Here is a 15,418-nt window from a genome sequence, read left to right as displayed (position 1 = left end):
TTTAGGAAAAAATAGTGTGAGCTTACCTGATGTGTGTACACTTGGTTGGATTGCAACAGCATAGGCCTGAATATATTGCAAGTTCACGATGAGCAAAGCTCGGATCTTTCGTTGTCCACTCAATTTGCATAAACACCGCAGATAAGGAGGGTCACCACAGACATCCATTTTCACATCGAATACGTCGCATCAAGTAATGTAGGCTGAATACATACATACGTACCAGAATCACACCATGAAAAAAAGACGACAGTCGTAATGCTTTCAGAAATATTTTAATTTGATAAAAATGACTTTGACCAGAATACAAAGCCAAATTATAATATGTCATTAGTAAATTGTGTCTGCATGGTGCCTGAATACTAATTAAGTTGAATATACATAGCATATTCCGATGCACAGAAATTCCATGTAGATGAGAGAGAAGAAAAAAATATTTTTTAACATTTTTGTAGAGCAGATATTTGACATTTGGCAGATAGAGGAATAATTTTTTTTACTACTGTAGAAAAAATGTAAATATTCTATTTTTTTTTTTGGAGGGGGGACGTATCCCTACATGCACACATGGGGGGCAAAAGGTGAAACATTTGTACTGATTTAACCCGTTAATTTTTACAAGAAAACTCAGTATCTGTCCAAGCAGGGAAATTATTTGGCATATAAAAATTTACTGGCCGCAGTTACATAATCTGTCTGTCAGTATGATTGGGTTTAACCCAGCTGCTTTCCAATGATGTATCTGAGTTGGCATAACAGATATTTAGGAAGCGGTGCAGTCAGGCACCGTCCTGTTTAAGTTATTAATGTACAGACTTGGCAGCAGTCTATGTGTTATAACACAGCTTTTCAACATCATCTACATCTTAAAACATGATACTTTCAAAACCTACTCCTGCGCATGTATTGACCGTTTTCTGATTTGGATTTTGGTTGACTTACATAGTATTCCCAGTTGCTATGACAATTATCAACAATACTGTTGAAGGCAAAGAAAGAGCATGAAATTCTCACTACCTCAAAAAATATTGACGAAATTCATGTTTATATTCCTGTGAAATGACATTTAAACTTGATTGGCGAATTTTCCCTTCTATTCTGCGTTAGAATTCTGTGTTGTAACTGGTATGCTTCAGTTACAGGTAAAGAGTATCTCTGTAAATTTATGGCCGTATTTTGTGGCAGCAAGTCACACGCACTGGCAAAAATCTTAAACTGGAGCTTCAGGTCGGAAGTTAATGACACTAGAAAAACTGTAAACTTGCCGCGATACAAAATGCGTGAAAATGTATTAAATAACAAAAATTATAGTTTATCGCATTACTTTCCTCACACTTTATAATGGATTGGATGAAAACATTTATGGTATCTTGCGATGTCCACATGGTTACAATAATGTAACTATTGGGTTAAAGCCACCTGCAGACTTGTTATTTATTGAAAATGTTTATATTTGCATGGAGTGGCATAACACGATTTTGATTGGATGCTGGAAAGACCATACAAGGGACAATTTTAGAATTTCATGATAGGCCAATTTGCTGCTGTTTGACTTCTTTACTGAGAAAGAGACTGATGTGTTCACAACTTTTGCCAAATAATTTCCCAGACCTTGTTGAATAATTGTTACAAAACAGGACAGTCTGTATAAATAAACATTGATACTTTGTTGCAAAGTACAATGTGTATGAAATAATTTTACTTGGACACAACGAATGATGATACTTTGTAACAAGATGAGAAACTTTGTAACAAACTATATGATGCTTTGTAACAAACCATGAAACTTTGTAACAAATAGGATGATCTGTAACAAAAATTATATTTATCAGACACTGTCCAACAAAGTACGTGCTACAATAATACATGCTAAAAAGAGATACAAGTAGACTTGTTAGAAAATCACTCATGTACATGGCAACCACACCACCACACCACCCCTTTTGCCCCAAAATGTGCAATCCTAACAGCTTTCTAAGGTGGGTTGGAATACTTTGTGGAGAAAATAGGGGTGGACAGGCTGCAGTTGTGGTGTCACAATTGCCTGCTATCTATTGCTTTTTGCCCCTAAAACACACAAGAATAACAGAAAGTGACTTGTGCTCCAGAAAATACCACAAAATGTACAAAGACATAAAACAAAGGATACCTATGTCTCGCACAAGCCAAAATCTGTATTTTATCTAAAACTTGGAAAATTCCATTTTTTTTATTCTAGTTTGGCTACAATCTAGGGATCAAAGACCAGTAGAAAGATATACCATATTTTTTTTGCCTAGTCCAAGGCCTGCCTTGATCATAGCTCATGCTATGAAATAACATATTCAAAAGCTACATTGAATAGAGAAAGTACACTAATGTGAATTATGATAGTACGACTTGATGGATGTCACAAATTTGTACAACTTGATTAATTGAATGCATATATAGCCATAATATTCTACACTTTTTACTTCACTCATACAAGTTCCATCTTTTTAAATTTTACTCTTTGTTCACATGTGCGTGCATATCTATTGAGTGTATGTGCGTGCGCAGGTGTGGCTATGTTAGTGTGTGTTTGTCTGCACTGGTTTGCATTTTCCATCGAGGACAAGAGTAAGTTTTTGACCAAGGAAATGAAGAGCACATTTTGAGGGGAAGCTCTGGCACATGAATTAACACACAGACAAGGTTTGTCTGTGATAGACAGTAGAGGCATCATCGCCAGCTAATATGCAATAACATCACAAGTTTGAAGTTTTCTATGCATAGACCATTTACTAGAAACCCTTTTCAATATGCTCGACTAAACTTCATACTAAGCTTGGCGGAAATATGATACAAAACAGGAGCTTGATTGGAAGTTGGTTATTGTCCGAGTCCATTTCTTGACTTATCCATGTTTGAAATCCATGACTTTATTAAAAAGAGCACCCAATCAGACTAGGCGGACACATTTGCAGTTATCGGTAATATTTCAGTTGAAAGTTTAGTCTCTGGCAGTGATATTGTGTCCTATAACATGATCGTATACAATGATGTTTCATATCTATTTTTGGCCTTGTACCCTCTCATGCAGTGAAACAAGAATTTTTGAGGAGCATGACTTTGTACGACAGAACCAATTAAGCCACACAGTGGCAAACGTAACCTTATCTTTTGTGATCATCAAACCAGACATGAATATCATCTTCCAAATTTCCGTAAACTTCCCGACAGCCTAAAAATTGATCCGTATCTCTATTACTGATGACACCTTTCATTTCACTGGGATATCTTTTTTCTGTTACGTCATTAAGTCTGCCAAATCTTTTCTCAAATTCTTGAGAGTGTTAATTCAAAATGGCATAAAACTCACTCTGAAAATTCTTTTCAGAAATTTCACTCTGAAATTCTTTATAGGTGCAATTATAGTAAATGAATTTGTGTACCACCCACTGACAAAATTTTTATCTGAACCCATTTTTAATTCAAAGTGAAGCTTAACCCTAAACCAAGCCAATGTTAAGTAGACAACTTTCCTTGCAGCATTGCATGTTTACTTGACTGCTTTGCTCCCAAAAGAGCCCTCTACCACTATTGCTACACTTTCTTACAGAAAAAGGATATAATATTAGCATTTAACTTTGCTCAGTGTAAGACAACTACACATAACTGGCCATATTGATTTTGGGGAAAACCCAAGCAGTGCATGAATTTAATGAGCAACAGTCTTAAAGCTTGTTAGAGGTACACTCGTGAAATTATAACACTTTCACTGATGCACTATCTTTTGATCAAAATTTAGTTCAGGGTGAGAAGTCCTGGCAACCAGAGTTTTGGAAACATCCCTTCCATTGCAGACTTCATTATACCCCATAGTTTTGTCGAGGAGTTATCAGGTTGAACCATTGAACATTTGAGGGGTGTGAAAGGCTCAGTGCAAACTATACTTTTGAGGGACAAGGAACATTTTAAAGATTTGTCTGTATACAGTGTACTTATTGAACAACATTTTGGTACTGGTATTGTTTGATAAAAATTGAAAATTTCATCCCAAAAAGAAGCCTTACAATATAAGAAGGGAGCATTTTACCTTGATTAAAAGCAATCGCTTACCAAAAGTTCTTCCCAGATTATTATTGGAATTATCAGAAATACTCAGCACATTTTATAGGTTGAAACCACATTTCATGAAATCAGTTGCAAACCAGAAACTTTTTAAACTTTATTTTAATTGAACATCTTTGAAAGCAGTAGAGAACATATTGCAATTTACCTTAAAAAAGATTTTCTACTGTATATGAATGAATTTTGAATGACACTACAGTGTGTTGGTAAAATATTAATATATTTTCATACTTGAAGCATAAATTTATCATCTTTGTCCCATAGAATATTATCTAATAAGATTTGAGATATCTTGTTATAAATATTATGTAGTACAAAAGAATGGAAGTTGTTTTCCACTGGGTTAAAATTTAGAAATTTTCAACAACATGTAATTTTTCGCCAAGAAAGACTACGATTGAAGATTGATAAAAAAATTACGATAATGCCTGAATCATCTATGTCAAAGAATTGTGGGCAATAACTTATTTGGCAAATATCTCTGACAGGTTGCCATGAAGTATCAGAAACGAGTTTGGGGTTTGACGCTAGGTTTGACTTAGTCTCTTAAATAAAGTCTGTTTGGCATAAAAATATTATTCCAATCTGTATTATTAAAATCTGGTACTCCTCATCAAAAAGTTAGGGTTCCTTGTAAGATTTTGAAGCGTTCTTCATTAAAATGATTTGTAATGGTCTGTCTGACAGAGTAAAAGTCTCTTTCTAACTCTTTTTGGTTCTCTGCTTTTGTTGAATGTCACATTCTGCAGTAAGGTAAGACATCAGCTTGTGGCGAATTAATTTGGCTGCAAAATTTTCAGAATAAAAGGTTATCACAGAATTATATACAGGCATAGGGTGTCACACTTTGTGATACTATAAATTGCACGAAATGTGAAAATGTGGCATGTATGATTTAATGTTGGGAAAAGTTCTGTTGGTGAAAAAAGGCTGATTTTTTTTTACCAAGAACATCCCAGTGGAATAATTGGTAGGGCTGAAACTTCTTTCAATAGCCTGTTAACCTTCTTTTGTTCTTCCTGCCCATCTGACAGTTATAGAGCGCAATTCAGTTTTGTAACTTGTACACCTGCTTTTCTGAACAGAAATACACTAACAGAGCAGAGAAACACTAGAATATTGGTCGGAAAACAACCCTACTGAATCTCAGAGCAATACTCAGAAATGTACTTTCACACATTACAGAAATATAACTTACAGTACTGAACTCATATAATTATCATGTGATGCTTTAAGCTGCCACTGCATGTGATTGCAATCATCTGCAAACTTTCAAATATTCACAAATTAGCCAAAAATAATCAAATTCTTTGTTGTGAGTGCCCCCTGTGTGTAGTTTTCCGATGTTTTTCAGTGAAAAACACATGTATTTGAATATGATTTTACGGGGTAGTTTTCCTGCCTACAAATCTTTGTTTCCAAATTTTTGTAAAATATTCTTAAAACGCCTGCACGCTTGAAGATTGTCACATTGCAGTGTAAATCATGGAGGTGAACAAGAAGTTTCCGATCTGATTCTTGAAAGGGCAGTTATATTACATGGATACAATCAAGCATACACTTGTGTGTATAAAATGTTCTTGTCTTTGAACCACTTGCCACTAATACCTTCTAAAACTTCGAAAGGACAGAGAATGAAGAATAAATTTACCCTGGCCTTATGATTCAGGCATATTTGAGATATTTCAAAGAAGGGATTTTTAACTTTCACTGATAGCATGTTTTCAATTCTAGATTGCTTTTTTCCAGATGGAGATTTTGATGACAGCATTCCTTGTTATCTTGCTCAGTGATATTTTAAGACTATCACCGGTGACAAAAAATATACCTATAAAAGTCATACTTTTACATGTTTTTTATTGTGAGAAGAGATTATTTTTTTCTTGGGGAAAAACTTAAAAAAATTTGACTGTTTTGGCCAAATATAGAGACCTAGTGACAATCTTCTTTACCCACACCGAGGCTATATGCATTTTTATGAACTTGCAGGAAACAAATTGCACTGAAAAGAGCAGTACTGATATGATACTGACATTGTAACTGGTATATTGATCTGTTGTCATGCTTTGTTAGACCAATCTTTTGGCAAGAATGCGACATAACATCAGCAAAAGGCAATCAAGCACGCTCACTACCTAAGATTAATGTTTTAAGCCACAAGAGACCAGTGCACTCAAACCTCACAAAAGTACTGCTAGAATTGTAAATTCGTGCCGACGTTGATGCTCATACATTTACATATTTATGTTTGATAAATCATAAAGATTTTTCAAATAATTTTTTTCTGAGCTGAGAAGCCTGAACATGATTGTGTCATATGTCGGTAACTGTAAAAAAGTACGGCATCATTCAACTTAGACTGTCCACTGTTTATACTGTGTACCTGAACAACTTGGAAGTCCACCATGAGAGACTGAAAATCGAATTTAATAATCACTGTGATTTGTGCCAAGTACAAGTGACCACCAGTGCAAAGATGCCGAGCAAACCAATACAATTTACCATGTTTTGTCAACAGCTGAAAATGTGCATTACCAAATTAAAAAATCCCCCTGAAGATGATGGAAATTATTGTGAAATGTACGTGTATATATACATATAAAATAATAGTATAGATGTGGAGATGTATGGCAGTTCTGCAAAATAGCTACATCATAAAGCTGTCTAAAAAACCGAGCGGTGCACTAATATACGAGTCTTTGTAACTGACAATGCTAAACAGAAAACTGTTCGCAGAGAAGATCTTCACTGTACTACACATGGTTCTGGGACAGTTAGCTCCCTGGAAACTTACCCTTACCCTATCCTTAATCTTAGCTCTGACTGATGGGTTGGAAATGTCTGGATTGTGAAAGTTCCGGGGTGACCGTCCTGATAACCTGTGTACATCTTTTGTGTCAACAACTTGACTGCACTAAACTGGATACAAATCTTCTAGCAAGAGGCAATATGGAGCAAAACATTTACACTAAAATATATATAGCAAATATATAAATATTTTACAAATCAGACCAGTTTTGCAATACTGACAAAAGTATTTATCTGTGTGTGTTTCTTACAATACGTTTTGTTTTGTTTTGCTTTGTCAAACCATAAAATGAAGGAAGCTTACATGGTGAACTTATCAAATGAGAAAACTACAAACACTTTGGTATACTTATTATGTACAATGTTTGACTATGAGTGGATGTAAAAAAACATTTAGTGTAACTTGCTATGATAATTCACAAAGAGCTAAATCTTTACAGAGGTATGATACTTATTTATAGACAGTGATCTGAAGGTCTCAACGTGTGACTTTCAGAAGCCACAGCGCAGAGCACTAAAATAATCCATAACTGAACTGCAGCCAGAATGTGTCCCGTTGTCGTAAAATAACTTGATATCAGTTGACAAAAAAATAAAATTGCACATTGAAAGAAATAACAGTCAACATTGCAAGTGTATTACAAAAACTCTGAGTGTAGTACAAAAGAATTAACTAATGATACACTATTCGGAACTCAGCGGTATAGTACAGCGTTCTCATTACTACTTTTGCGACCTAACTGATCCTGAAAAGCTTCTACGGCAATCTACTCGATATTACATTCTCTGTCAAAGTTGCACACACATTTAAAAAAAAATAACCTGAAACATTGGTACAACTGTTGTGATAACAAGAATGCGTGATATACTCTTATAATTCAGCATTAAATAGACTTGAGAAAAAACTTAAAGTTTTCAAATATCTTCTTCGAGAAACACTTACTCTGCTATAGCCATTGAGCAACTCACTCAGACACTCTACCATAACGACGACGACAATGTGATTTTTTTTCTTAGTTTTTCATCAAAAAAGTAATTTAGGAAGTGATACCTGTACTTTTCAAAACTGGACATTAACCCTGCCATTCCCTCATTTTCAGAAATAATAGACTCTTCCATTACTGATGACAATGGGCTCTTCCAACGTGAGGGAATGGCAGGGGTAAAATGATTGTAAACCTTGCAATGCTGTCTCCATACTTGTATTACTTTGGCAAGATATTTGGACCACGCATGGCTCCCTGGGTTGTGCAGTGTTTTTTTTTTTTCACTGGAGATCATCTGACCTGTGACCTCTGTTAGACTCGCGTATCATCAATGGCATTCTCATAGTCTGGGATGCTCTGTCCTCTTCCAACTCCCTTAATGTTCGTGTTCGAGACTGACATACTCTGCTCACCATCCATCGTAATCGATGGCTGCGAGAGTGTGTTTGAAACACCCTGTACATTATCCAAGTCTAAAGACGAGGGAATACTTGGTTGGGAGTCCGATAATTTCCGAAACTCAACTCTCGGGCCTGTTCTCTCCGCTCTCTCAGAGTTACTCTCGTGTGCGCGATAACCTTCTGATTTCACGCGGGAGAGCTTCTTTGCCCGTCCTAACCGCCTATTTCTGCACATTGGAACTACTGTTTCCTTTGGTGATTCTTTATCACTCTCCTGTCCACTCTGGTCGCCATGACTCTCGTTTTGCTGCTGTTTCATTTTTTCCTGCCTCTCGTCTCGGTAAAGTTCAATCAACATGTCAAGCTTGCGATCAATCATATTCACTTTCTTTTCAACTTTTACAACCCTGGTGATCATTGGTATTTTGGTATTGTATAATTCATATCCGTTTTTGCCTTCCTGTCTGCCAAGAATTTCATCCAACCTGAAAGAGGAACACACCATATTGATACACTGGTAAACTCAGTAGCTTGGTTACTGAAGCATGCGCCTACAGCTCCAAGCATTCAGAGCGCCCTCAATCAATTTCATCATCCATAACAGCTACTTCTGTATCTTTCAATTTCTCTCTGAGTAAGTGCTTCACTTGTATGTACATTTGCTGGGCACTTTCAATTTTAGCAATATTTGAAAGGGACTTTTGTCTGTTTATTCTATGAAATATTATAACTGTTGCAGTTACCCACTGTAGAAGTAAAATAAAATTATTTTAATTATAAATATCATAATCATAGTGTATGTAGGACAGACAAACTTTGACATACGTTTGCGTTTGTTGTTTGAAAGTTTGTTTGAGTGTAACCGCAACAAAGTAATCATAATGACAAATTCTGAACTAGATCAATTGTTTTTGGGTTGTTGATTCCTGTTTAGATTGTAACACTTATTGTCTGTGATTGGTGCACTCAATGTCACGTGTAGTTGTCGTTGTGTAGTATTTATTTATGGGCAGAGTATGTGAGAAATTGGACATGGCTGTAGTGTCCCATTCTGTTATGAGCTGCTTAAAAAATTTTATATGTGTGTATTGTCATCTGGGTTACTTTATAATGTTGTTTACTTTCACTTATTGACATTAGGTTGGAATGTTATCGTTAGGATTTGCTATTACTTTTATATGTCACTTCATTATTTCTACCTGAAATATCAAAAGTCGAGTCACATGACTATCTGTTTTTGTTTTTTTTGTCAGAAAAAACTGTAAATAATTGGATGCCTGGTGGCCATTTTTTGATTATATTGCAACAAAAATTGACATACATAAATGTACACCATAGTACATTGCTTTTATACCAACTTTGAATAAGATCGGTTGGGGTGTTTCGGTGTAATTTATCTGAACATAAAAAAATCATAATGACATCAGGTGGTATTCACAAAATAAATTGATGTGCATATGTACCTCAGTCATGGCTAAGTAATGGCAGCAGATGGATGGAAGAACTTACTGATCCAAATCTATAAGTCCTCCCAGATTTCGCCCACAGGGACTAACAGGAACCAACAGTGTTTGTAACTATAGTAAAGTGTGCATAACGTTTGGCGCAATAAATAAAATTCTTTGTTTGCCGTTCAGGTGCTGGTAGGTTTTCAGAGAATTTTAAGGAAACAAACACAATGTTGACACTATTACAAATAAAAATATTTTTCCGAAAGAAACCAACTAAAAAGTGAGCTACTGTTAATACACTTGTGTTTTTGTCTGTGTTTGTTTGTTTTTTCCTGGTTGGCTGGTAGGTTTCCAAAAATCAAAGGACGGCAAACAAAGAATTTTCTTTAAATGACCTTTGCGGCTTTGACAAAAATCTAGATGAATTTTTGCTTTTCTGCATGTGTCTTAATTTCTGCAGCTTATCATCAGATTCTTTGATATTTGATTTTGATGGTCTTATAGTGGTAACAAATTGCCAATTACCGTATTCTTGTTGGAGAAATTTCCAAGTCTTGTCAAATATTTTTGACAAATATTTATTCATACAAATTAATCATAAAATATTGAGTGGATTACCTTGACTGGATGGCTTTTAGTCGACACTGCATTTCAGCAGCACCAGCAGAATATTGCTCGATGACGTCTTTGACATCGTACGGCCGGAAAGCCTCTTTAAATTTCCTCCGAGCAACAAAATATTTAATTTTTCTGACTGCACGAATTGCATTTTTGTGGGGTTCAGTAAGTCTGGTCAGCCCGATGGTCTCATCATCATCTGAAAAGAGCCAAAAACGATTGTATAGAAATGTCACATGTGCACAGCAAGGGTAAGATCACATTCTAAGCTTTAACCCTTTGAGTGCCGTAATTTTTCCCACCAAAAATTTTAGTGCAAGGTTATACCATTTTTTATGAATTTTCCTGTGATTTTTTTGATAATTTTGAACAAAATGGACATCACATTTCATTGGCTACAGTTTTTTATCAAAATTTTGGCAAAAATCTGATAAAAATTGACTGGGTTATATTTTGGAAAGGTGACAAAAATTGACTTTGGCGCTCAAAGGGTCAAAAATATCGAATGCCACCACACTTCAGTACGGTCAAATACACATAAGCATTTGTAAACACTGGGAATATTTATGATTTTGCAAACATGAAGTATAATGGGCCCATGATAATCAGTGGTAACAGAATGGATATCTTCTTGATGGCTGTTAAATTTAATGGAAAACTGTATGACAAATGTGACTTAAACATGTATACAGACAAAAACAAATATACCTGTACTACACTCAGCAGGCAATTATGCCCCTCAAAGAACCAACACCTACCTAGCAATCTTCTGAGAGCTGCTATATTCTGAGTGACAAACCATTCGGACGTCACTGGCTCAGGAGCCGTGTAAACCTGGGCCGGCTCCTCCTGCAATTCCTTAATGCTGTCTGTAGAGCAGATAGAAATGACAGTGATCAAGCCGGGCTTATGAAAATTTAGAATATAATTTGTAACAAACCACATGCACACCATGAGAATTTGGCTATACACCTTGAGAGAGTTTAGAGAAGGGTGACAACAGGTTAAGGACATGTACGATGTTAAATTCAAGAAATTCTGGAGTTATAGTTTCAATTTCTTAACAACCCTTACATGGAAGAAAACATGCATCTAATGATGATGATACACCTTAGATGACATTGTTGGCAATGTGGCGCAGTCCACGGCAAGTGACTTTTTGGCCACTGAGGGCGCTCTCCATGATATCCCATGGCATACACCAACTATTAGGCACAACCACCTTTACTCCTATAAAGTCTATGGCATTGAGAAATGGCGGTCTCTTTCTTTCTTGGTCTTTCTTAATGAAACTTTTCAGTTCTTCTTCAGTCACAGCTCTAATTGATTCTCTGTTCATTCACGGGTTAAAGGTTAAATATTGAACTGATTGAGTCCCTTGGAATTTGCTTGTTTGTTTTCAGACTGTTCTGTAGTGGAGAGAATGAATCTCACTATAACTACAGAACAAGACCACATCCATTGGTTTATTTGCATCCAAAAAAATATCAAAAATATAACTGTACTTTGATTATTTATGTGTTAAAGTATTTCAAAAGTAGATGTAATTGCTAAATGTTTGACTCTATCTCACAAATATTTCAATTCTGAAAATATATGAATGAACATATTTATATATCAAGACTTATTTAAAAAGTAATTATTGACTTGAAATATTACAGTGCTAACTGAACAGACAGGAATTTAAAATGTTTAGTAATTGATGATGAAGTTTATAGGAATAACAGGAAAGAAGAAATTTCCTTTCAGTTTGTACAGTAACTATTGTATCAGAGCTCAACACATTATTTTCTATCAGAAGAGTACCATAATTAACACTTTCAAAATAGGCCAGAGAGCAAAAGTGTCAAATAGTTCTTTCACTGAATACTAAGGAAGTATGGCTCAATCAGCTCCAGTATATTTCATAGATACTATGGCAACAAGATTCCTTTATTGGCCTTCTGGAAAATCTGCACAATACCAACTTCCTCAGCAGCGGGCCAGCTATTCGCTACATGCTGACCTCCCCTCCACAAAGGGAGGAGGACTGCGGTTCGGAGTATGGAGGTTATGACTTTCTGCTTACAAACTCGACTTTTTTCAGACACTCTGTACAATGTACACTGTGAAAAAGAGCTGTTGTAATACTTGTAGATGAAAATGGTGTATTTGAAAGAAGTTTCTGCAATTTTTTTTATATGTTAATATGATATTTTTCAACATACTTTGAACAATATTAGAATTTGGAGGGGGTATGAAGGCTATTTTTCACTACCCTTACCCTACAATTTGAAACAATTCCCCAAACCTGTGTTTCAAAACACCACAAAATTCACACTAAACATGGATAACCACTGAACCAGAGGGTGATGTGCCATGTCAAACACACAGAGAAAGTTAGACTCGTGGACTCATTGAGATTTAATAGAAAAAGACGCACTGTGAACGGACACCAGTCGAACATCTCAGATGTAAAAAGGGAAAGTGGAGAGAAAGATATGACCACCAGAGAGATGATGTAGTTACACACAGTAATCTTTGAAGGGACAATTATGACTCAGTGTTTCTCACACTCTACAGTCAGCATGCATTGGAAAGATGCCATTGAGGGCAGCACACAGTGGAACACCAAATTACCTCCACTTCCGTTTGACATATCTTGGTATCATAAAAAAAAAGATAAAAATAAATAAAAAATTGGCTGAAATGGTGTTTTAGATGGAAAGGTAGTCGACCTTCAATATATCTATATATATATCTATATCATCAAGTTGAGAATTTTTACATTTTATTTAAAAACTGCTGATGCAAATTGCAAGTCAAATTTGGCATGTCACGGTATAAATTAAGGTTTTCTGAATCAGGCGGAATTGAATGCAAATTCTACATTAAGATTTTCCTCTCATGTACACTGCCATTTCTGATATATTTACATTCCCGTACTTTGTTTAGGATAGCTGTTGGGTAGTATACTGCTCAGTATTCAAACACAGTCGCATAAAGAAAGTATTAAGACATGTCTGGGAAAACGACGGTGAAACATAGTTGTCTAGACTAGCAACTAATCAGGATTCATGGGTGCTGGAAGTCATTGCTTTGTTTGGCTGTGCACAAAACATGGGAATATTTGTGCTTTAATTTCTGTTCCTGTCCTTGCTGCGTAAAAAAATATACAGAAACTTGGTTGTACAAACACTAAGGCTCTAGAGAAAAAGTTATTGCAATTTCTGATTATCCTTCACTTTCATAAAATTCAAATCAGTCTAGAATCTTCAGCGTTTGACCGAAACATGTACTTTTTGAAGTATAGGGTGCATGACTTGCAAGCTACGAAAATTGCCACATATGAATTCTGATGTGTTTACTATGTGAAATATGTTAATGTTCATTTTAAAAACCAGAGAAAATGAATAACAGATGGACCTTGGCACTGTAATTGAGTGTTAATTCACCCATTACCCCTATGATAACTGATGCAATTAACAATTCTCTCTGATATGGCAAATTCCAATGATGATCTGAAACAAGTCTGCAATACAGGTATACACCAGATGCATAAAATGACGTCACCAATGCTTAAGTTTGAAAGATCTTCAAAGGTTTCCTAAGATGTATCATGCCACCAAGAACCTCTGATACGACATCTACAAATTTCAAGTCGGCAGTCTCTCTGTGACTGCTGACGTTGCTACGCCAACTTGTTCAACGCTTCTGGTCGCGTGTTACTCCAGTTCTCCAGATCAGCATACTGCATCATACACGTGCAGGCAAGTCCCATTGACAAGATTATTACAGAAATTTTTGCAGTTGACTGCTGAGAAGACAGGGACGTTTAAATCTACTTGAAACTGCTGAACATTAACTTGAAATTGCAACAACTACCAGTGACTTCCAGCTTGCCTTAGATTGGCAGCTGCAATGTACCCTTCCTAAACAGCATGCAGGGCTCACTATATTAAATCTTCGAGCACCAAAATAAACTTTTGTTGCCTTTAGAAATATACCCTACCTGGTCAATTTTTTTAAGATTTTTGCCAAAATTTTGATAAAAGACTGTAGCAAATGAAATGTGATGTCCATTTGGTCCAGAATTATCAAGAAATTTCAGAAAAAATCATAAAAATTGGTAAAATTTTGCAGTAAAATTATGGTGGGAAGAATTACTGCACTTAAAAGGTTAACTGTGATTTGTATGTATAAGGGTACACTTTTGAGGCGTTTGCCTGAGCTGATGATGTAGATTTATACACCATACATGTAAAGACTGCTTTGCAGTAGCATATTGTATAATGGCTGCCAGTCTTCAAACAAGCTGGAAGTCACTGATAGTTGTTGCAATTTCCAGTAACTATTCACCAATTTCAAATTTAAAAATATGTCCCGGCCGTCTCAATGGCCAATTGCTAAACTTAAATTGTGACTGATCAATAATTTGAGTCATATCACATATTATTACGATAAGAAATAAGTGAAGCTGTTGATTTACCTTGCAACTTACCCTCGTCGCGAGTTTTTGTGGAATACAACGAATCCTGATTTCGTGACAATGGTCCATGACCATCGTGAAGACTGAGAGAACTTTTGCTGATCCCGTCGACCTCCAGGTCATGGCTATGCGACTTCTTCAGAGGGTCGTGTTGCAAGTTATGCCTCTTGACCATGGGACTGCCTATTTTTCTTTTCGTTGAAAGACGTGAGATTATGCTTGGATTTGTCCGTTGGCTGCAAGAGAAACACACGGACGTCCAAACGTGCACAGTTCATACGTAACTCTGGGCCGCTAATAAAACTGGTACTCAAGGATCTCATCAGATACAGTGTTAGTGCTGTACGAAGTTTGTTAGCAGTGATAGGATAGAGAGAAATTAGTATTTGCCTTGATCTCACGTACGTGTTGTAGGAAAAAGAAATGGTGTGTTTAATAATTCACTGTAGTCACTCTATTAATACAACTTATACAGACATTTTGTTCGGTGGATTAAAATTCATTTTTTTTAATACATTTTCTAAAAACACAAGACAGAACTGTGCGATTACATCACAAACTGCATCAGGGACTGGACTGAAAGTGCATCCAAAA

At 35.9% G+C, this 15,418-nt stretch overlaps 1 protein-coding gene across 13 annotated transcripts in view; it reads right to left on the bottom strand.

Moving 5' to 3' along the window:
• Positions 1–256: 256 nt before the first annotated feature.
• LOC139115703 (potassium voltage-gated channel subfamily KQT member 1-like) overlaps positions 257–15,418 on the bottom strand; it is a 348,427-nt gene continuing 333,265 nt past the window's right edge. For 6 of the 13 annotated variants that reach the window (XM_070678010.1, XM_070678017.1, XM_070678009.1 and 3 more), the window contains 5 exons: positions 14,825–15,060; positions 12,976–12,996; positions 11,115–11,225; positions 10,357–10,555; positions 257–8,772 (listed from right to left, as the gene is read on the bottom strand). In XM_070678010.1, the coding sequence (XP_070534111.1) occupies positions 8,199–8,772; positions 10,357–10,555; positions 11,115–11,225; positions 12,976–12,996; positions 14,825–15,060 (1,141 nt within the window). In that variant the 3' untranslated portion in view covers positions 257–8,198. The remainder of the gene's footprint in view (positions 8,773–10,356; positions 10,556–11,114; positions 11,226–12,975; positions 12,997–14,824; positions 15,061–15,418) is intronic. The other 7 variants (XM_070678019.1, XM_070678012.1, XM_070678018.1 and 4 more) reach the window with 3 other exon arrangements.

Source organism: Ptychodera flava, chromosome 17, assembly GCF_041260155.1.
Source record: "Ptychodera flava strain L36383 chromosome 17, AS_Pfla_20210202, whole genome shotgun sequence".
Taxonomy (NCBI): domain Eukaryota; kingdom Metazoa; phylum Hemichordata; class Enteropneusta; family Ptychoderidae; genus Ptychodera; species Ptychodera flava.
This window is presented reverse-complemented; position numbering and strand designations above follow the sequence as displayed.